At 43.8% G+C, this 16,241-nt stretch overlaps 1 protein-coding gene across 2 annotated transcripts in view; it reads right to left on the bottom strand.

Annotated features, from left to right (window-relative positions):
• Positions 1-16,241, bottom strand: part of ADA (adenosine deaminase) — a 211,460-nt gene that overhangs the window by 18,638 nt on the left and 176,581 nt on the right. For both annotated transcript variants that reach the window (XM_082271886.1, XM_082271885.1), the window contains exon 6: positions 7,641-7,765. In XM_082271886.1, the coding sequence (XP_082128012.1) occupies positions 7,641-7,765 (125 nt within the window). The remainder of the gene's footprint in view (positions 1-7,640; positions 7,766-16,241) is intronic.

Genomic DNA, 16,241 nt, shown 5'->3' on the forward strand with positions numbered 1-16,241 from the left:
AAATCATTCAATTGACATAAATAAAGTTTGTTTTGTCACATATGCCAAACAGTTTGGGTGGGAAACACATAACCTTTCATTTTATCGTTCGTTCGGCAGAATTATCCACACTATTCCTTTGATTTTTCAGCTCTGAAAAGTTAAAACCGATTTTCTATTTGTGCCAACGAATGGACCAAATGACAGATTTTCGAACGATTATTCGGCTAGTGTATGGCCAGCATAACTCTTTCCTATGCTACCCAAGACAACTCGTATGTCAGACTGAAAACAAGGCTAGCTACATGGGAAAAAGAGGGAGGAAGATTTGAGTCGGGGAGAGACCGTTTGTCACGCTGAGTTATGTAATAAGCAATGCGTCTCCAATCGCCATCTGACCTTTGGAACAGCAGTAGTTCCATAAAACCCACAATCACTGATTATCGGTGCTGTAAATGTCCCTAACTTGTCACCTTTAGTATACAGAGGAATTTATTGCTATCACATAAAACACAAACGTAAAAAAACAGGTTGCAATGTAATCTATCCACCCTGCATGCTAATAACTATCACTTTTATTTTACTGAAGATTTGGTATAGAAAAGGGGTGTGTCATCTACAAGCAGCCATATTTCCACTGCTATAGGCTGAAAAAATGACAGCAACAATTTGATTGGTTGCTGCGGACAACACTATTCCCCAATATACAGGTGTATCTCAAAAAATTAGAATATCAAAAAGTTAATCTACTTCAGTAATTCAATGTAACCACTTCCCGCGAATCGATGTACCCATACGCCGGCTCAGAGAAGTGGTTGTACCGGGATGATATGCAGCTGCAGGCATCAACCCGGTACCGTTCTTTAGAGCCAGTGGTCGGCTTTCAGAAGATAACAGCCGATGCAGCTTGGCAGCATCCCAGCGGGCGGGAGGGGACGTTCCCAAACCCCCCCCCGGAGAACCGAGCAACCAGCCGCCACGTCTGCCAGCAGGTTAGAATCCCGAACAAAGCCAGATTCCGCTTTGATCTGGTCTCCAGTGTATTAACCCAAGAGCAACGTCATAATGCCACTTCCAGTTTACTCGGCGGCTAACGGCACCAAATTTAAAAAAACTGTCAGCATTTTGAATACTTTAAAGTGCAGTGGAGGGGTCTGGAGTCTTTTAGACCCCCGATCCCTCCATAAAGAGCACTTTTTACTGCCTATTACTGTCACAAGGGATGTTTAGATTCCTTGTGACAGCAATAAAAGTGATCAGATTTTTTTTTTTAAAAAAACAATGCTAAAAATAAAATAAATAGGAAAAAAAAATATTTTTAAAGCGCCCCTTTCGCAGTGAGTTTGTGCATGAAAGAAAACACATACGTAATTCGTGCCCGCAAATGAAAACAATGTTCAAACCACACATGTGGGCTATCGCCAGAGTGAGAGCAATAATTCTAAAAAAGACATACGTAACTCTAAACTGGTAACTGTTAATATTTTTAAAGCGTCGCCTATGGAGATTTTTATGTACCGTAGATTGTCGCCATTCCACGGGTGTGTGCAATTTTAAAACGTAACATGTTAGATATCTATTTACTTGGCGTGACATTATCTTTCACAATATACAAAAAAAAATTGTGCTAACTTTACTGTTTATTTTTTATTTTTTTATGAAGTAAAATGTATTTTTCCCCCAAAAAAATGTATTTGAAAGACCACTGCGCAAATACCGCGTTACAAAACATATTGCAAAGACTTCATTTTATTCTCCAGAGTCTTTTCTTAAAAAAAAATACATATAATGTTTGGGGGTTCCAAGTAATTTTCTAGCTAAAAATACTGATTTTTATCTTGTAAACATGTGTCAGAAATAGGCTTGGCCTTTAAGTTACAGCTTTCAGCTAGTGAAAACCCAAAATTCAGTATCTCAGAAAATTAGAATATTGTGAAAAAGTTCAATATTGTAGCCTCATGGTGTCACACTCTTATCAGGTAATTAACTCAAAACACCTATAAAGATTTCCTGAGCCTTTAAATGGTCTCTCAGTCTGGTTCAGTAGGTTACACAATCATGGGGAAGACTGCTGACTTGACAGTTGTTCAGAAGACAGTCATTGACACCCTCCACCAGGCGGGTAAGTCACAAAAGGTCATTGCTAAAGAAGTTGGCTGTTCACAGAGTGCTGTATCCAAGCATATTAATGGGAAGGTAGGTGGAAGGAAAAAGTTTGGTAGAAAAAGGTGCACAAGCAACAGGGATATCCACAGCCTTGAGAGGATTGTAAAGCAAAGGCCATTCAAGAATTTGGGGGAGATCCACAAGGAGTGGACTACAGCTGGTGTCAGTGCTTCAAGAGCCACCACACACAGATGTATCCAGGACATGGGCTACAACTGCCGCATTCCTTGTGTCAAGCCACTTCTGAACCAGAGACAACATCCAAAGCGTCTTATCTGGGCTAAGGAGAAAAAGGACTGGACTGTTGCTCAGTGGTCCAAATTCCTCTTTTCGGCTGAAAGTAAATTTTGCATTTAATTTGGAAATCAAGGTCCCAGAGTCTGGAGGACAAGTGGAGAGGCACAGAATCCAAATTGCATGAGGTCCAGTGTAAAGATTCCACAGTCAGTGATGATTTGGGGAGCCATGTCATCTGCTGGTGTTGGTCCACTGAGTTTTATCAATTCCAAAGTCAGTATAGCCCTCTACCAGCACTTCATGCTTCCCTCTGCTGACCAGCTTAATGGAGATGCGGATTTCATTTTCCAGCAGGACTTGGCACCTGCCCATACTGCCAAAAGTACCAATACCTGGTTTAATTATCATGGTATCACTGTGCTTGACTGGCCAGCAAACTCGCCTTATTTATACCCCATAGAGCAGTGATGGCTAACCTTGGCACCCCAGATGTTTTGGAACTACATTTCCCATGATGCTTAACTACACTGCAGAGTGCATGAGCATCATGGGAAATGTAGTTCCAAAACATCTGGGGTGCCAAGGTTCGCCATCACTGCCATAGAGAATCTGTGGGGTATTGTCAAGAGGAAGATGAGAGACACCAGACCCAACAATGCAGATGAGCTAAAGGCCGCTATTAAAGCAACCTGGGCTTCCATAACACATCAGCAGTGCCACAGGCTGATCGCCTCCATGCCATGCCGCATTGATGCAGTAATTCATGCAAAAGAAGCCATGACCAAGTATTCAGTGCATACTATACTGTACGTGGACATACTTTTCTGTAAGCCAACATTTCTGTTTTAAAAATCCTTTTTTTTTTTTTATTGGTCTTATGTAATATTCTAATTTTCTGAGATACTGAATTTTAGGTTTTCACTAGCTGGAATCCATAATCATCAAAATTAAACTAAATAAATGCTTGCAATATATATCACTCTGTGTGTAATGAATCTATAGAATATATGACTTTCACTTTTTAAATTGAATTACTGAAATAAATTAACGTTTTTATTGATATTTTAATTTATTGAGACGCACCTTTAGGTGTGCACATGGTGAATTTCAAAACTGTTCCCATTTATGGTCACTAGGTGGCACTGTTAAATAGGATTAGTAAAGTGCCACACTGACCTCATTTACACCTCTGCTAATTAGAGAGGCGTTGGCAGATTCCAGTAAAATATATTTTGATGATGATTTAAAGCCTAGTTCCAGATAAATAAAATGTTATCCCTTGCAGTGGGGGTTGTATCAACATTGCAAGGGATAAAAGCCTGTTTTTTTTTTTTCATAGTGGAGAGGAGAAACAGTTGATGTTCCATTCCCCTGGTAGGTGGTGATTCCCCACTATGTGGCAGTGGACTGTCCCTTGGCGTCCTCACATGCAGTGCAGGGCTATACACCCTCAAGGAACTTCCAATCTAAGATTCCTACTTTACATGTATGCATACACATACTAGAACCCAATTTAGACAGGACCCAATTAACCTACCAGTTTGTCTTTAGAGTGTTGGTGGAAAAACCCAGAAAGATAGCCATGCCAGCATAAGGAGAACACGCAAACTCCATGCAGATAGAGGATTCAAACCAAGGAACCCAGTGCTGCAAGACAGAAGTGCTAACTACTAAGCCGCAGTGCTGCCCATCAGTGGCGTAGCGTGGGTTGTCAGCGCCCGGGGCAAGGTAAGTAATTTGCGCCCCCTAAACAAATCTACTAGACCACTACACTGACACCTACACTGACCTAGCTGATCACTAAACAGACCTACCTTATTCCTACACTGACCTACCTGATTACTATACTGACACCTACACAGACCTACCTGACCACTACAGAAACCTACCTGACCACTAAACAGACACCTACACTGACCTACCTTATTCCTGCACTAACCAACCTGATCACTACACTGACCTACCAAATTTCTATACTGACACCTACACTGACCTACCTGAGCACTACACAGACCTACCTGATTCCTACACTGACCTACCTGAGCACTACACAGACCTACCTGATTCCTACACTGACCTACCTGACCACTACACTGACCTACCTGACAATTACACTGACCACTACAGAGACCTACCCGATTCCTACACTAAGGATGGCTGAGCAGGCTCCTAAATGGCAGCATGATACTGCCCCCCCCCCCCCCCCCCCAGATTTTGCGCCCGGTGTGGCTGGCCCCCCCAGCACCCCCCACGCTACGCCACTGCTGCCCATAATAATAAGTTAGCTAAACCCCCTTCCAGTATACTGCTGGAGAACTGCTGTGCTTGGGCACCTAACTTAAATAACCCAAGCTCCCAGGGTTGGCCTAGCAAACAATAGCATGAAATAGCTGTAAGATGAAATGTTATCCTGTAAAGAAAAAAATTAGCAAAGTTTTTAAACACAAAAAAGGTTTTATTTTTGAAGAATGATAAGCCAACCTTCCACACCATTTATGTCTGCTCACAAAACATTTGACTATGAAGGTTTGGGGTCACTCATCAATCTAAAATAGGACAGCCAAGTCCCCTCACACCTAACTCCCTCATCCTAATCTACTAATGCTTCCATACTGACATTCAGCAAGCAAGAACAACCATACAATATCCTAATAAAATAGTAAAATGTTCATGAGAAGAATGACGTCCCAGCATTATTCTCTCTCTGCACCAGGCAGCTGTTCAGACAGGTAGAGACAGCTGTACGCGTCACCAAACATGCCATTCTGGATTACATAAAACCTGATCTACCGCTTTGAATAAAACGAAATTTATTGTTGTTGGCGTAGGTTTAAAAAAAAAAAGAAAAAAACACCTTAGCAAAACGTGTTTGTAGTAAAAAGCTCTTTAGGAACAGAGCCTAGAACAAATCTGCTTTTCTTTTCCAAATGAAAGAAGGCCACCATGGGTAATCATCACAGGAAGCCAACCTTCAGGAGGTCTTGTACATATGGATTATGGCATCAGGCCTTACAAAGCTGCCAAAATTCCTCGGAACACTGGAAGAGCGCTTTGGCGGCGCGCCGGCCCCTGCCTAGCATGACATTTAGATATGGGGGGGCCAGAACAATTTACAAAATTGGAGGGGGAGGGACCTGACTGCAATGACTTTGTAACTCTGATTCCTATCAGTGTGGGCAGTATTAAATCCTAAGAAGTGCTTCAGTTATTGCCGGCGCCTTGGACAGATATTTTAAGTATCATAATCATCTGTGAAAATTCTAAGATAAGGAACTCGGTAAAACCAAATGGATCCCCTCCAGCACCATCTGAGTAGGACTGAACCTGTATTTAGATGGGACAATGGGCATCTGCTCAAATCACTGCTTCTCTCCCCATAGAAGTCTATGGGAAAGTCCTAATTCGGCTGAAAGTAAATTTTGCATTTCATTTGGAAATCAAGGTCCCAGAGTCTGGGAGGACACGAGGAGAGGCACAGAATCCAAGTTGCATGAGGTCCAGTGTGAAGATTCCACAGTCAGTGATGATTTGGGGAGCCATGTACTGCACCTGTATTAAGGTGGGACTACTGTTCAAATCACTGCTTCTCTCCCCATACAAGTCTATGGGAATGCAAAAGCAGTTTGAAGCAAGCCTGAGGTCCGAAAGGAGGTCAACGGCAACCGTCAATGAATTCTGAGCTATCTCGGAAGCATCCCAAACTGAAAGGCCAGCTGCATTTACCCATCAAGACAAGCCCATTGATATAGACCCTAAAGCAGTTTCATCAGCTTTACATAATCTATTGCAACCAACATCCCCAGCTTTTCCAGGGTTTTTGTAGGAAATTGAAGTCTTTGAACCTGACAATCTAGGCTGGGCACCCATCTTCCAATGTCCACCATTTGTGGTTTAGTGGGCTGTGCAAGAATATGGGAACACACTACTTTTTTAAAAGATCCAACCATGATATTGCAATACATCCTGTACAGGTATTGAGAGCTATTGAATACTATATTTTGCACATAGTTGCCACACCTTACACTGCCCTAAAGCAAACCACTCACCCATTTTGAACTTGTCCATTAAAGATCACCCTCTAACCCACCTATCATCATCTTTGTCCTCTTCTCCTCTTGCTCCTTTCTGCATTGCAGCCCTCGCAAAACATCTAGGCTTTTCGTTGTTGGGGAGCACCTGAACTCTTTTCATAATGCACAGTGGCCAATTGGCACGCCCAAAAACTGTCACGTGACAGAACGGATACGTATGCTCTGTCACCATCCAATACTGAATATATACAAGCAGAGGCGTAACTAGAACCTTCAGGGCCCCGATGCAAGAAACCATGAAGGGCCCCCCCAGACCCCTGGCCCGGGGCCCTTCCAGCCTGGGGCTCTTCCCACTAATCCTGGGGCTCTTTACTCTCGTTGCATGGCCTTTTATTACAGTCCCGCAGCAGTATCCTTTCACAAGTTCTGCAGTGGGCCCCCTTCCTGCAATCTTGGGGCCTCCCCACAGTGGTGCAATGCCAGGGCCCGGTCGCAAGTGTGACCTTTGAGATCCTGGAAGTTCACCCACTGGTTTGCTACCGGGGCCCAGTAGCAATTGCAACCCCTGTAGTTACGCCCCTGTATACAAGGTCCGAAGCTTTGACCTGTGTCACCCTCCAATCCTAATTTCCCAAGGCTTAGGCCTCAATAAGGCTACTGATAAGGCAGTACAATTGGTTCTGTTGTACTGGGCCCAGGCCTCATCAGCTAAACAAGGGGACCCAGGGCAATTTTATTGTTCATTTCTGCATAAATGGATTTTACTGGATCACATCCATGCTCCTACCAATGCTTAAATTACATTTCCCTGGGCCCCACCAGGTCAAGAGAGGTGGGACTTTTTTTTCATTTTTGGAGTGTAAGGGGAGAAAGTCAGTGCCGTGGTTTTTCTGCACCCCAGGGGGGTGGGTGGGGTGTAGGCAGGGTTGGGGGCTCATCAAGAAGGCTGTATGGGGTCCCATGATTTCGAATAACAGCCCAGGACCTCAAGTCGGGGAAGTAAATGCAGGATCAGAGGGGCCCACAGAATATACAGTAGTTTTCCTGGCCTTGTGGTTTCCGTTTTAAACTGGGAGATTTGCAGTTAAAAATGTAAATGTCTGACAGGTTCACTTTAATAAATGACTGAGCCAAAGATTAGTTTTCAGCTTCCACTACATGGACCAGCTCCTGTGTAATGCTTGAGATCACCATTATAATGTCAGGCCTTCATATAGGAGCTCTTACCTCATAGGCCTTCTGATGTCCGGGAGCTGCCTTGAGATTCAGGGATTCATCGCCAGCCAGGTCAATGGCCACAACGGTGTCGTTGTGATATTTCTTACAGAGCTCCACCACTTCCATCGACCAGCCTGTTCATCAGAAAGCAAAGACGACATTTAGATTATGTATACGTGTTGCCTAGGCAGTGCCAGATGTGGCACAGAACAGCCTAACACTGCAAGGAGGAAATATATCACACAGGTGTTTACAAAAATGTCTGCCCTAAAGCAGTGGTCCTCAACCCTGGTCCTCAGGGCCCACTAACAGGCCAGGTTTGCAAGATAACTGAAATACATCCCAGGTGATATAATTTGCTGCTCAGTGATTGCAGTATTCTAGTCTGCATCTCCCCAAGGTAATACTTAAAATCTGGCCTGTTAGTGGGCCCTGACGACCGGAGTTGAGGACCATTGCCCTAAAGGGTCAGTCCATTCAGAACCGATATTTTGCTTATGTGTGGATGCTTTTTGAGTTGGATCATTTAAGACTTTAGCATTTTCAGACTCCCTTTTTAATCAGAGGTTTTATTATTGTAAAAATAGTAGATCAACTTGGAGAGGGAGGACCTCCCTGGAGGACCAAAGGGGCCAGAGATGGGAACTCAGGTGGACGGATCTCCCCACTGCTAGTTGGCTGAACTCAACAACATCGAACTGTAGCTGCAATTTCACTATTGGATATCCTAAGCTCTTGAAAATTACAAGTAATAAAGCAGACTAAACGTAAGACTTAGAGAGAAACTCCACATACATTCCACAAGTACACCGTATTATCAAAAGTATTGGGACGCCTGCCTTTACACGCAGATGAACTTTAACCACTTTACCACCGGAGTATTTTGCGGTCTTATGTCCAGGCCACTTTTTGCGATTCGGCGCTGTGCAACTTTAACTGACAATTGCGCGGTCATGCAACACTGTACCCAAACAAAATTTACGTCCTTCTTTTCCCACTAACAGAGCTTTCTTTTGGTGGTATTTGATCACCTGTGCGATTTTTACTTTTTGCACTATAAACAAAAAAAGAGCGACAAATTTTGAAAAAATAACAATATTTTTCAAATTTTTTTAAATGAAATTCCCCCCAAAAAAAATGTAAAAATCAAAATATTTTATCATTTTAGGCCAAAAAAAAAAAATCGCAATAAGCGTATTTTGATTGGTTTGCGCAAAAGTTATTGCGTTTACTAACTAAGGGAAAGATTTCTGTTGTTTTTTTTAACGAGTAATGGTGGCGATCTGCGATTTGTTTTGCGGGACTGCGACATTGCGGCGGACAGATCGGACCCTCGACTGACATTTTTGACACTTTTGGGGTTACCAGTGACATTACTACAGTAATCAGTGCTATAAATATGCACTGTTACTGTAAAAATGACACTGGCAGGGAAGGGGTTAATTTTGTTGGAGAAGGAGGGGTTAATGTATGCCTGGTGCTTACTGACATGTGTGGGGGGAGGTGACTGAGTGACACAGGGACAGATCGCAGGTTCAGCTATGCTGAACCTTGCAATCTGACCCTGCCTGTCACTTAGGAGATCCGCCCGCTTTGTTTACACAAGCAGGCGGATCTCCAGACTCGATTCCCCGACGATCGGGGAAGAGCGGCGGTGATCGCCGCTGCTCCTCCCCTGGCCCGACTCCCGCTGTGACTGAATACAGCGGGAGCGAGCCTCCAGCGCCACGCGAGCGCCGCCGAGAAGGGGGGAGTGTCTGCCGACGTATGTCTACGTCGTCAGACCTACAAGACCCACTTTGCCGCAGTAGAGCTCTAGTGAGCAGCGGTAAAGTGGTTAATGACATCCCAGTCTTAGTCCGTAGGGTTCAGTATTGAGTTGGCCCACCCCATGCAGCTATAACAGCTTCAACTCTTCTGGGAAGGCTGTCCACAAGGTTTAGGAGTGTCTATGGGAATGTTTGACCATTCTTCCAGAAGCGCATTTGTGAGATCAGGCACTGATGTTGGAGAGAAGGCCTGGCTCGCAGTATCCACTCCAATTCATCCCAAAGGTGTTCATTTGGCTTGAGGTCAGGACAAGTTCCTTCATCCCAAACTCGCTCACCCATGTCTTTATGGACCTTGCTTTATGCACTGGTGTGCAGTCATGTTGGAACAGTAAGGGGCCATCCCCAAACTGTTCCCACAAAGTTGGGAGCATGAAATTGTCCAAAATTTCTTGGTATGCTGACGCCTTAAGAGTTCCCTTCACTGGAACTAAGGGGCCAAGCCCAACCCCTGAAAAACCACCCCACATCATAATCCCCCCTCCACCAAATGATTTGGACCAGTGAACAAAGCAAGGATGAGCGAGTTTGGGGTGGAGGAACTTGACTGGAATGCACAAATTCCTGACCTCAACCCAATAGAACACCTTTGGGATCAATTAGAGCAGAGACTGCGAGCCAGGCTTTCTCGTCCAACATCAGTGCCTGACCTCACAAATGCTCTTTGTGCAAGAATGGTCAAACATTCCCATAGACACGCTCCTAAACCTTGTGGACAGCCTTCCCAGAAGAGTTGAAGCGGTTATAGCTGCAAAGGGCAGGCCAAATCAATATTGAACCCTACAGACTAAGACTGGGATGCCATTAAAGTTCATGTGCGTGTAAAGGCAGGCGTCCCAATACTTTCGGTATTATAGTGTATATCTTGCATTTGAGCTGTCCATGTAACACTGATGCAAATTATGGGGAACCACCCTGCTTTTTCAATTACGGGGTGATTTTGGTTCCATAGTTATACACATGTAAAAGAATGATAAAAAATTGAATTATAGATGACCAGTAAAAAAAAAAAAAATGACAAAAAATAGATTTATATAGGACCAGTAAAAAAAAAAAAAAAAAAAAAAAAGATAAAAAATAGATTTATATTAGGACCAGTAAAAAAAGATAAAACATTGATTTATAAATGACCAGTAAAAGAAAATGTTATAAAATAGATTTATAAATGAGCAGTAAAAGAAAATTATATAAAAAAGATTTATGACTAGTAATAGAATTATATAAAATTGATTTATATATGACCAGTAAAACTTAAAAAAAAAAAAAAAAAAATTGATTTATATATGACCAGTAAAAACAAAAAAAAATAGATTTATATATATATATATATATACTGTATATATATACATGACCAGTAAAAAAAATGCATGTATACATGACCAGTTGACATCACAGATAAACAGGTCCTGAACCAGTCCCATGAAGCCGCAGGAGCTTCACTAATCAATCACAATCAATTTCTCGAGTCTCTAGGACTCTCACAAGTGCTTATTATGTCAGAATGCACCACAAAGTCTAATAAACATAGTAACATAATAAAACAAAGCAAAATATATACAAAAAAAACCTAGAGAGAATGTAGAGAGCGACAGCTTTGTGAAAGGAGAGAATGTGAAGTTTTATCAGCCGTCAAATCTAACTGTATTCAAGTTAGATCAGTAATAAAACCCAAACATAAAAACCTAAATAAACTGCAGCTTATCAATCCGGTGCTGCATTAGTTCTTTTTTTCCCCTCTTTATCTTCACCAGGGCATCCTGCCAGTAACACACTTACTGTCTAAGGATGTCTCCACTATGGATGGAGGAACAACACAGACACCTTTGGACAGCAGCATTGCCAGTCTAGAGGGGGTGGATAGTGTTAAATCAGTATTTTTCAACTCCGGTTCCCAGGGCACACATAGGCCCCGTTCACATAGGGTCGACGCTACTTCGTACCGCGACCTCCGAGGTCGCGGTGCGAGCAGCGCGCCGCAACCTCGGAGCGGCCGCCACGGACTTCATAACATTGAAGTCTATGGCGGTCGCCCCAAAGAAGCTCCGGACCCTTTTTCTAAGTCGGAGCGACTTGTGTCGCTCCTATTAGAACGGGTCCGCAGCTTCCCTATGGGTGGCGACCTGTGAGGCGACCAGGTCGCCTCACAGGTCGCCTCAGTGTGAACCGGGACTAACAGGCCAGGTTTGCAAGAAAACTGAAATACATTACAGGTGATATAATTTGCTGCTCAGTGATTGCAGTACTCTAGTCTGCATCTCCCCAAGGTAATACTTAAAATCTGGCCTGTTAGTGGGCCCTGAGGACCGGAGTTGAGAAGCACTGTGTTAAATGCTGGGATAAAGGTTTTACATAAATGAATAAAAGCTGACCATTGTAAGCACCCCTGTTAGTGGTAGATGGTTTGTCTCAACGCTCTGCCATTTTTAATAAAGAGCCTGGTCTGCTACAGGAAGTTTAAAAACAGACATGCTGGCAGGATCACCAGGTGAAAATGAAGGGAAAAAAGTCTAAAAAAAAATAAAAAAAAGCACACACACAAGGTAGCCATTCCATCTAGGGATTGGTAAACTTATATATTTCTGTCTTGGGGTTTGATATACCTTCAAGTTGATCCTTGAAACAATCCATTGACAATCAGCTAGTTCACAATGTAACGGGTTTTGATTTTAATGCAAAAGCCTGAAATGTGCTAACACGAGTCACTGCAAGTCACGTTTTCAATTTATGATTCTTGGCTGCGTACTGTGGGGATGATGGAAATATTTTAGGGACTAAAACAACATCTGTTTTTGACAGCAGTGCGGATGGAAATCCCTCCTGAGACATAGATGGAATTTAAGGGGCCCCATCCTGCAGAATATTAAACAATATAAAGCTATCACAGATGTGTGTGGTGAATGGTGGATGTTACAATCTACATTTTATGGGGATTTAGAATATAGAATGGGTTATAGAAATTAACAATATTGTCACTGCTGTCCCTGTTGTGGGTCTGCAAGTAATTTCCCCACACTTCCTCAGCATGTGACTATGGGAGCATTGCTGTAACCTGGACAACCTGGTCCCCTGCTCTGGGGTGTATCCTCCAAATATTTCTAAGGAGCATTGACTATGGCATGGGGACTATGGCATGGGGACATTATCGGGGTCAAAAGCCTTCACAAATTACCTTTGAAGGTGTCAACTGTAGACCCAGAACCTGTAAAGTGGAGTTTTACTGCACAATTGGTACATGAAAGACCCTAAAGTCAATTGCGTGGACCTACTAGAAAAAAGGTGCCCCAACAGTGGGACTGCCAGGACAAGGGTGTACCGATAGTAGACCTGCCCTGGTGTGCTGACAGTTGGCGCGCCTTTTTCTTGCAGGTCCACACAGTCTGTTAAGCCCTTGTTCTTACAGGTCGACAGTGGTCCTACCAGGACAAGGGTGTGCCAAGAGTGGGCATGCCAGGACAAGGGTGTGCCAAGAGTGGGCATGCCAGGACAAGGGTGTGCCAAGAGTGGACCTGCCAGGACAAGGGTGTGCCAAGAGTGGACCTGCCAGGACAAGGAAATATCAATAGAGGGCCTGCCAGAACATAGAGGTGCCAAGGGTGGGCTTGCCAGGAGACTAACCATGGACCTGTAAGAACAAGGACATGCTGACAGTAAGCTTGTGAGAAAGAGGGCACTCCAACAAGATAAGTCTGAAAGATAAAGGGTGCCTCAAAAGTGGACCTGCCTGGAGAGGGGCATGCGGACAATGGGCTTGTGAAAAAATGGGTGCACTGACAATGGGCCTGCCAGCACAATGAAATGCCAACAGAGGCCCTGCAACAACAAGGGTGCACTGACACTGGCCTTCCACGGCAATGATGCATTGACAAGTTTTGAGTAGAAAAGCATTTGACAGTTGGGCTCCCAGTACATGGATTCCTTAACTAAGTGTGCTTAATGTAAGAACCCAACTTGTCAGTGCATGGTCATTTTGGGGGACCAACTGTCAGTGCATACTTGCTCTGGGAGCCCAGCTGGGTCATTATTCTTTTCTTTGGAGAACCCAAATTCATCCTTGTTGTGACAGCCATACAGTCAATACATTGTTATTCTGGGAGGCCAACAGTGGGGCTCCCACAGTAAGCATGCACTCGCAGTTGGGCCCCTGAAACATGGAGACACCAAGTAAACAGATAACAACATATAACAGGTCATTTAATTTATCTTATGACATAAAATATATGTACCAACTCTATCCCAGCTCTCTTCAGATATTTGAATTGGCCCCTTTGCTAGTAATCATCAGTCTATTTTCTCCGCCATGTATGTTTTAGGCTAAACAAGGAAGCTGCTGGGAGTACGACCACTAATCCTGAAATCACACCGGATCTCGTATAGAAAATAGTAAATAGCTAGCAAGCTAAAAGCAATACTGGTGATGGTTCATATATCCAAATCCTAGCTAGCAGTAGTCACATGCAACTGGACTTGTTCAATAATGGTGAAGATGCCCAGCTTTTCTAATATACCTATTGTAGCACCCCCTGTTTAGGTTGCTAGGTAAATGTAGTGCTTTTTGGCTCCTCTATAATCATTGGAGCAGTTGATTTCTTTTGTTCTGGGTTTCACAGGCTTGATTGTTCTTCCCTGCCTTCCATTAAGTTCTGGAGCATAGGAGTGGCGCAAGGCAAATGGGCAGCATGACTATTTATGGTGCTGCAGCCAATCCCTGAGGAGGTGTGCCCAGAAGGTGGCTGAGATGCCCATAAATAGCCTGAGCTGTAGAACAGCAGGGCTTCCTGTCCAGGGATTCCACCTGTTTAGGTTGGGGGTGATTACCCTCTACCTGCAGCTGTTCTGCTGTTTCAAGTTGCTGTTCAGCAAGATCCCAGCTGTGGCAGAGCAGGGGGATGGGGTCTGAATCTGAGAGGCTATAGGACACCCTGAGTCATCACCTAAAGATCTAGTCTGCATAGTTTCACTGGAAGGCACCTGGAAATCTGAGTGTGCAAAGCTGCTCACCTGGCCTCATGAGTATCTGTTTTTCTGCAAGATCCTAGGGCCGGGGTACTACTGGGCCTTATAGTTCCTCTCCTGAGAGGTACATACATTACTCTCTTCTAGTTTCTCATGGGAGGACTATCCTTTAAAGCTGGGTCAATTAGTTCCCCTCTTGAGGAGTATACATCTCTGGCTTCTGCTAATCTCTCACGGGAAGATTGTGTTATGATCCGAACAGAAGAATCATTCCTAAATTCTACAACATAGAGAAGAGTGTCCTCTTATTTCTTTTAGTGGTCCTGGATTATCCCATACTACCCTAAACCCTATCCAAGTTATTCAACAATAAAACCACAAAAAGACATCCCCTAGACCAGGGGTAGGAAACCTTAAAGAGGTGGAGATCTACCTGAACAACATGTGAGAAGTCAAAGATTACCAAGCAGTGTCGCCTCCTCACACCTGATTTAAACATCTAATTGCTGTACTACCACATTGCAACTGCATGCATTGCATGGCAATCATGGGTTTTAATCAACATCATATTGCCTCCTAACCACATGTCAAATACACTCAGATTGCTTTTCAGAGGAGCAGCAGTGCCTGCTTCACTTGTGAATGAGCCCTTAGTTGGGTGGTAAATCCCTGTGGTAGAGTCGCGGTTCAGTGTGAAAGTAGCCCTATACTATTATGCCCAGTGTATGGCTTCACACGGACCTGAAGATCTCTTCTTTGCTGGTGCTGGCACCATTCTGGAGACCACTAGCCGGGATAAGAGGTGGAGTGCAGTTGGTATCACTCCGCATGGGACAGGAGTCCGCACTGCAGAAGAGACATCGCCTTTATCAGCTCTTGCTGTCTACTACAGCTCCAACTTTACAAGTAGTCAATCCACATTGCACACTGTTTGATCTTCTGGAATGGGGGGTGAGCAAGCCCCGACCACCATCTACCAGTCACCTGGCCGCGATCTACAGGTTGCTGACCCCCCGCCTAAAGGCCCGTACACACAATAAGAAAATCTGAAGGGAAATTTCGCCAGACGACCGATCTGCCGATTTTCGGATTGTTAGTATGGTGCTTTCGACAGCCGTCTTTTCGGCTGACAAAATCCTGATGTGCAGGCTATAAAATTTTTGTTGTCTGTAATACAACGTCCGATTTTCGTCTCATTAGTACAGATTTCCACGGAAAAAAATCTTAAGAGCATGACTAGGCATGCTCAGAGATGAAAGAACACATAGAAAGCAATCCAACACATGACATCACTTCTGAAGTAGAATTCTGTCGTACGGGAAGATTCGTATGAAAATAACCTCTTCACTTTCCACATCAGACTAGCATGCCACAAAAAACGGACGACAGATCTTTCGATAATCTGATCTGGGCTTTAGACTGTGCTCTGTGTGCTAGCGATCACCATCATCTTCATCATCATCTGTGTTGCTGCTATCTGGAGGAGTGTAGTAACTGTGCTGTAATCATCATCAACCAGCTTATATTTCCCTTTTTACAAAAAAAAAAACAAAAAAAAAAACCCTTTGTTGAGTAAACTTCCCTGGAGACTTCCCCTGTACACAATCGCACCCTCCCAAAATGGCAGAATACAGAAACATCACATGTTACATCATGATCTGTGCCAGCATGGCCAATCAGGGGTGGAGGAGACCATCAATAAACATTTATATTTCAGTCATGAGAGGCAAACAAAGTGTACCTGTCACTGCACACAGGAGGGGAGATAATGACACACCAATGAGAACACCGTGTCCAGTATGAACCAGTGACACCAGTGAAATGGAAG

Source organism: Pelophylax lessonae (genome assembly GCF_965119305.1).
Source record: "Pelophylax lessonae genome assembly, chromosome: 11".
Taxonomy (NCBI): Eukaryota; Metazoa; Chordata; class Amphibia; order Anura; family Ranidae; genus Pelophylax; species Pelophylax lessonae.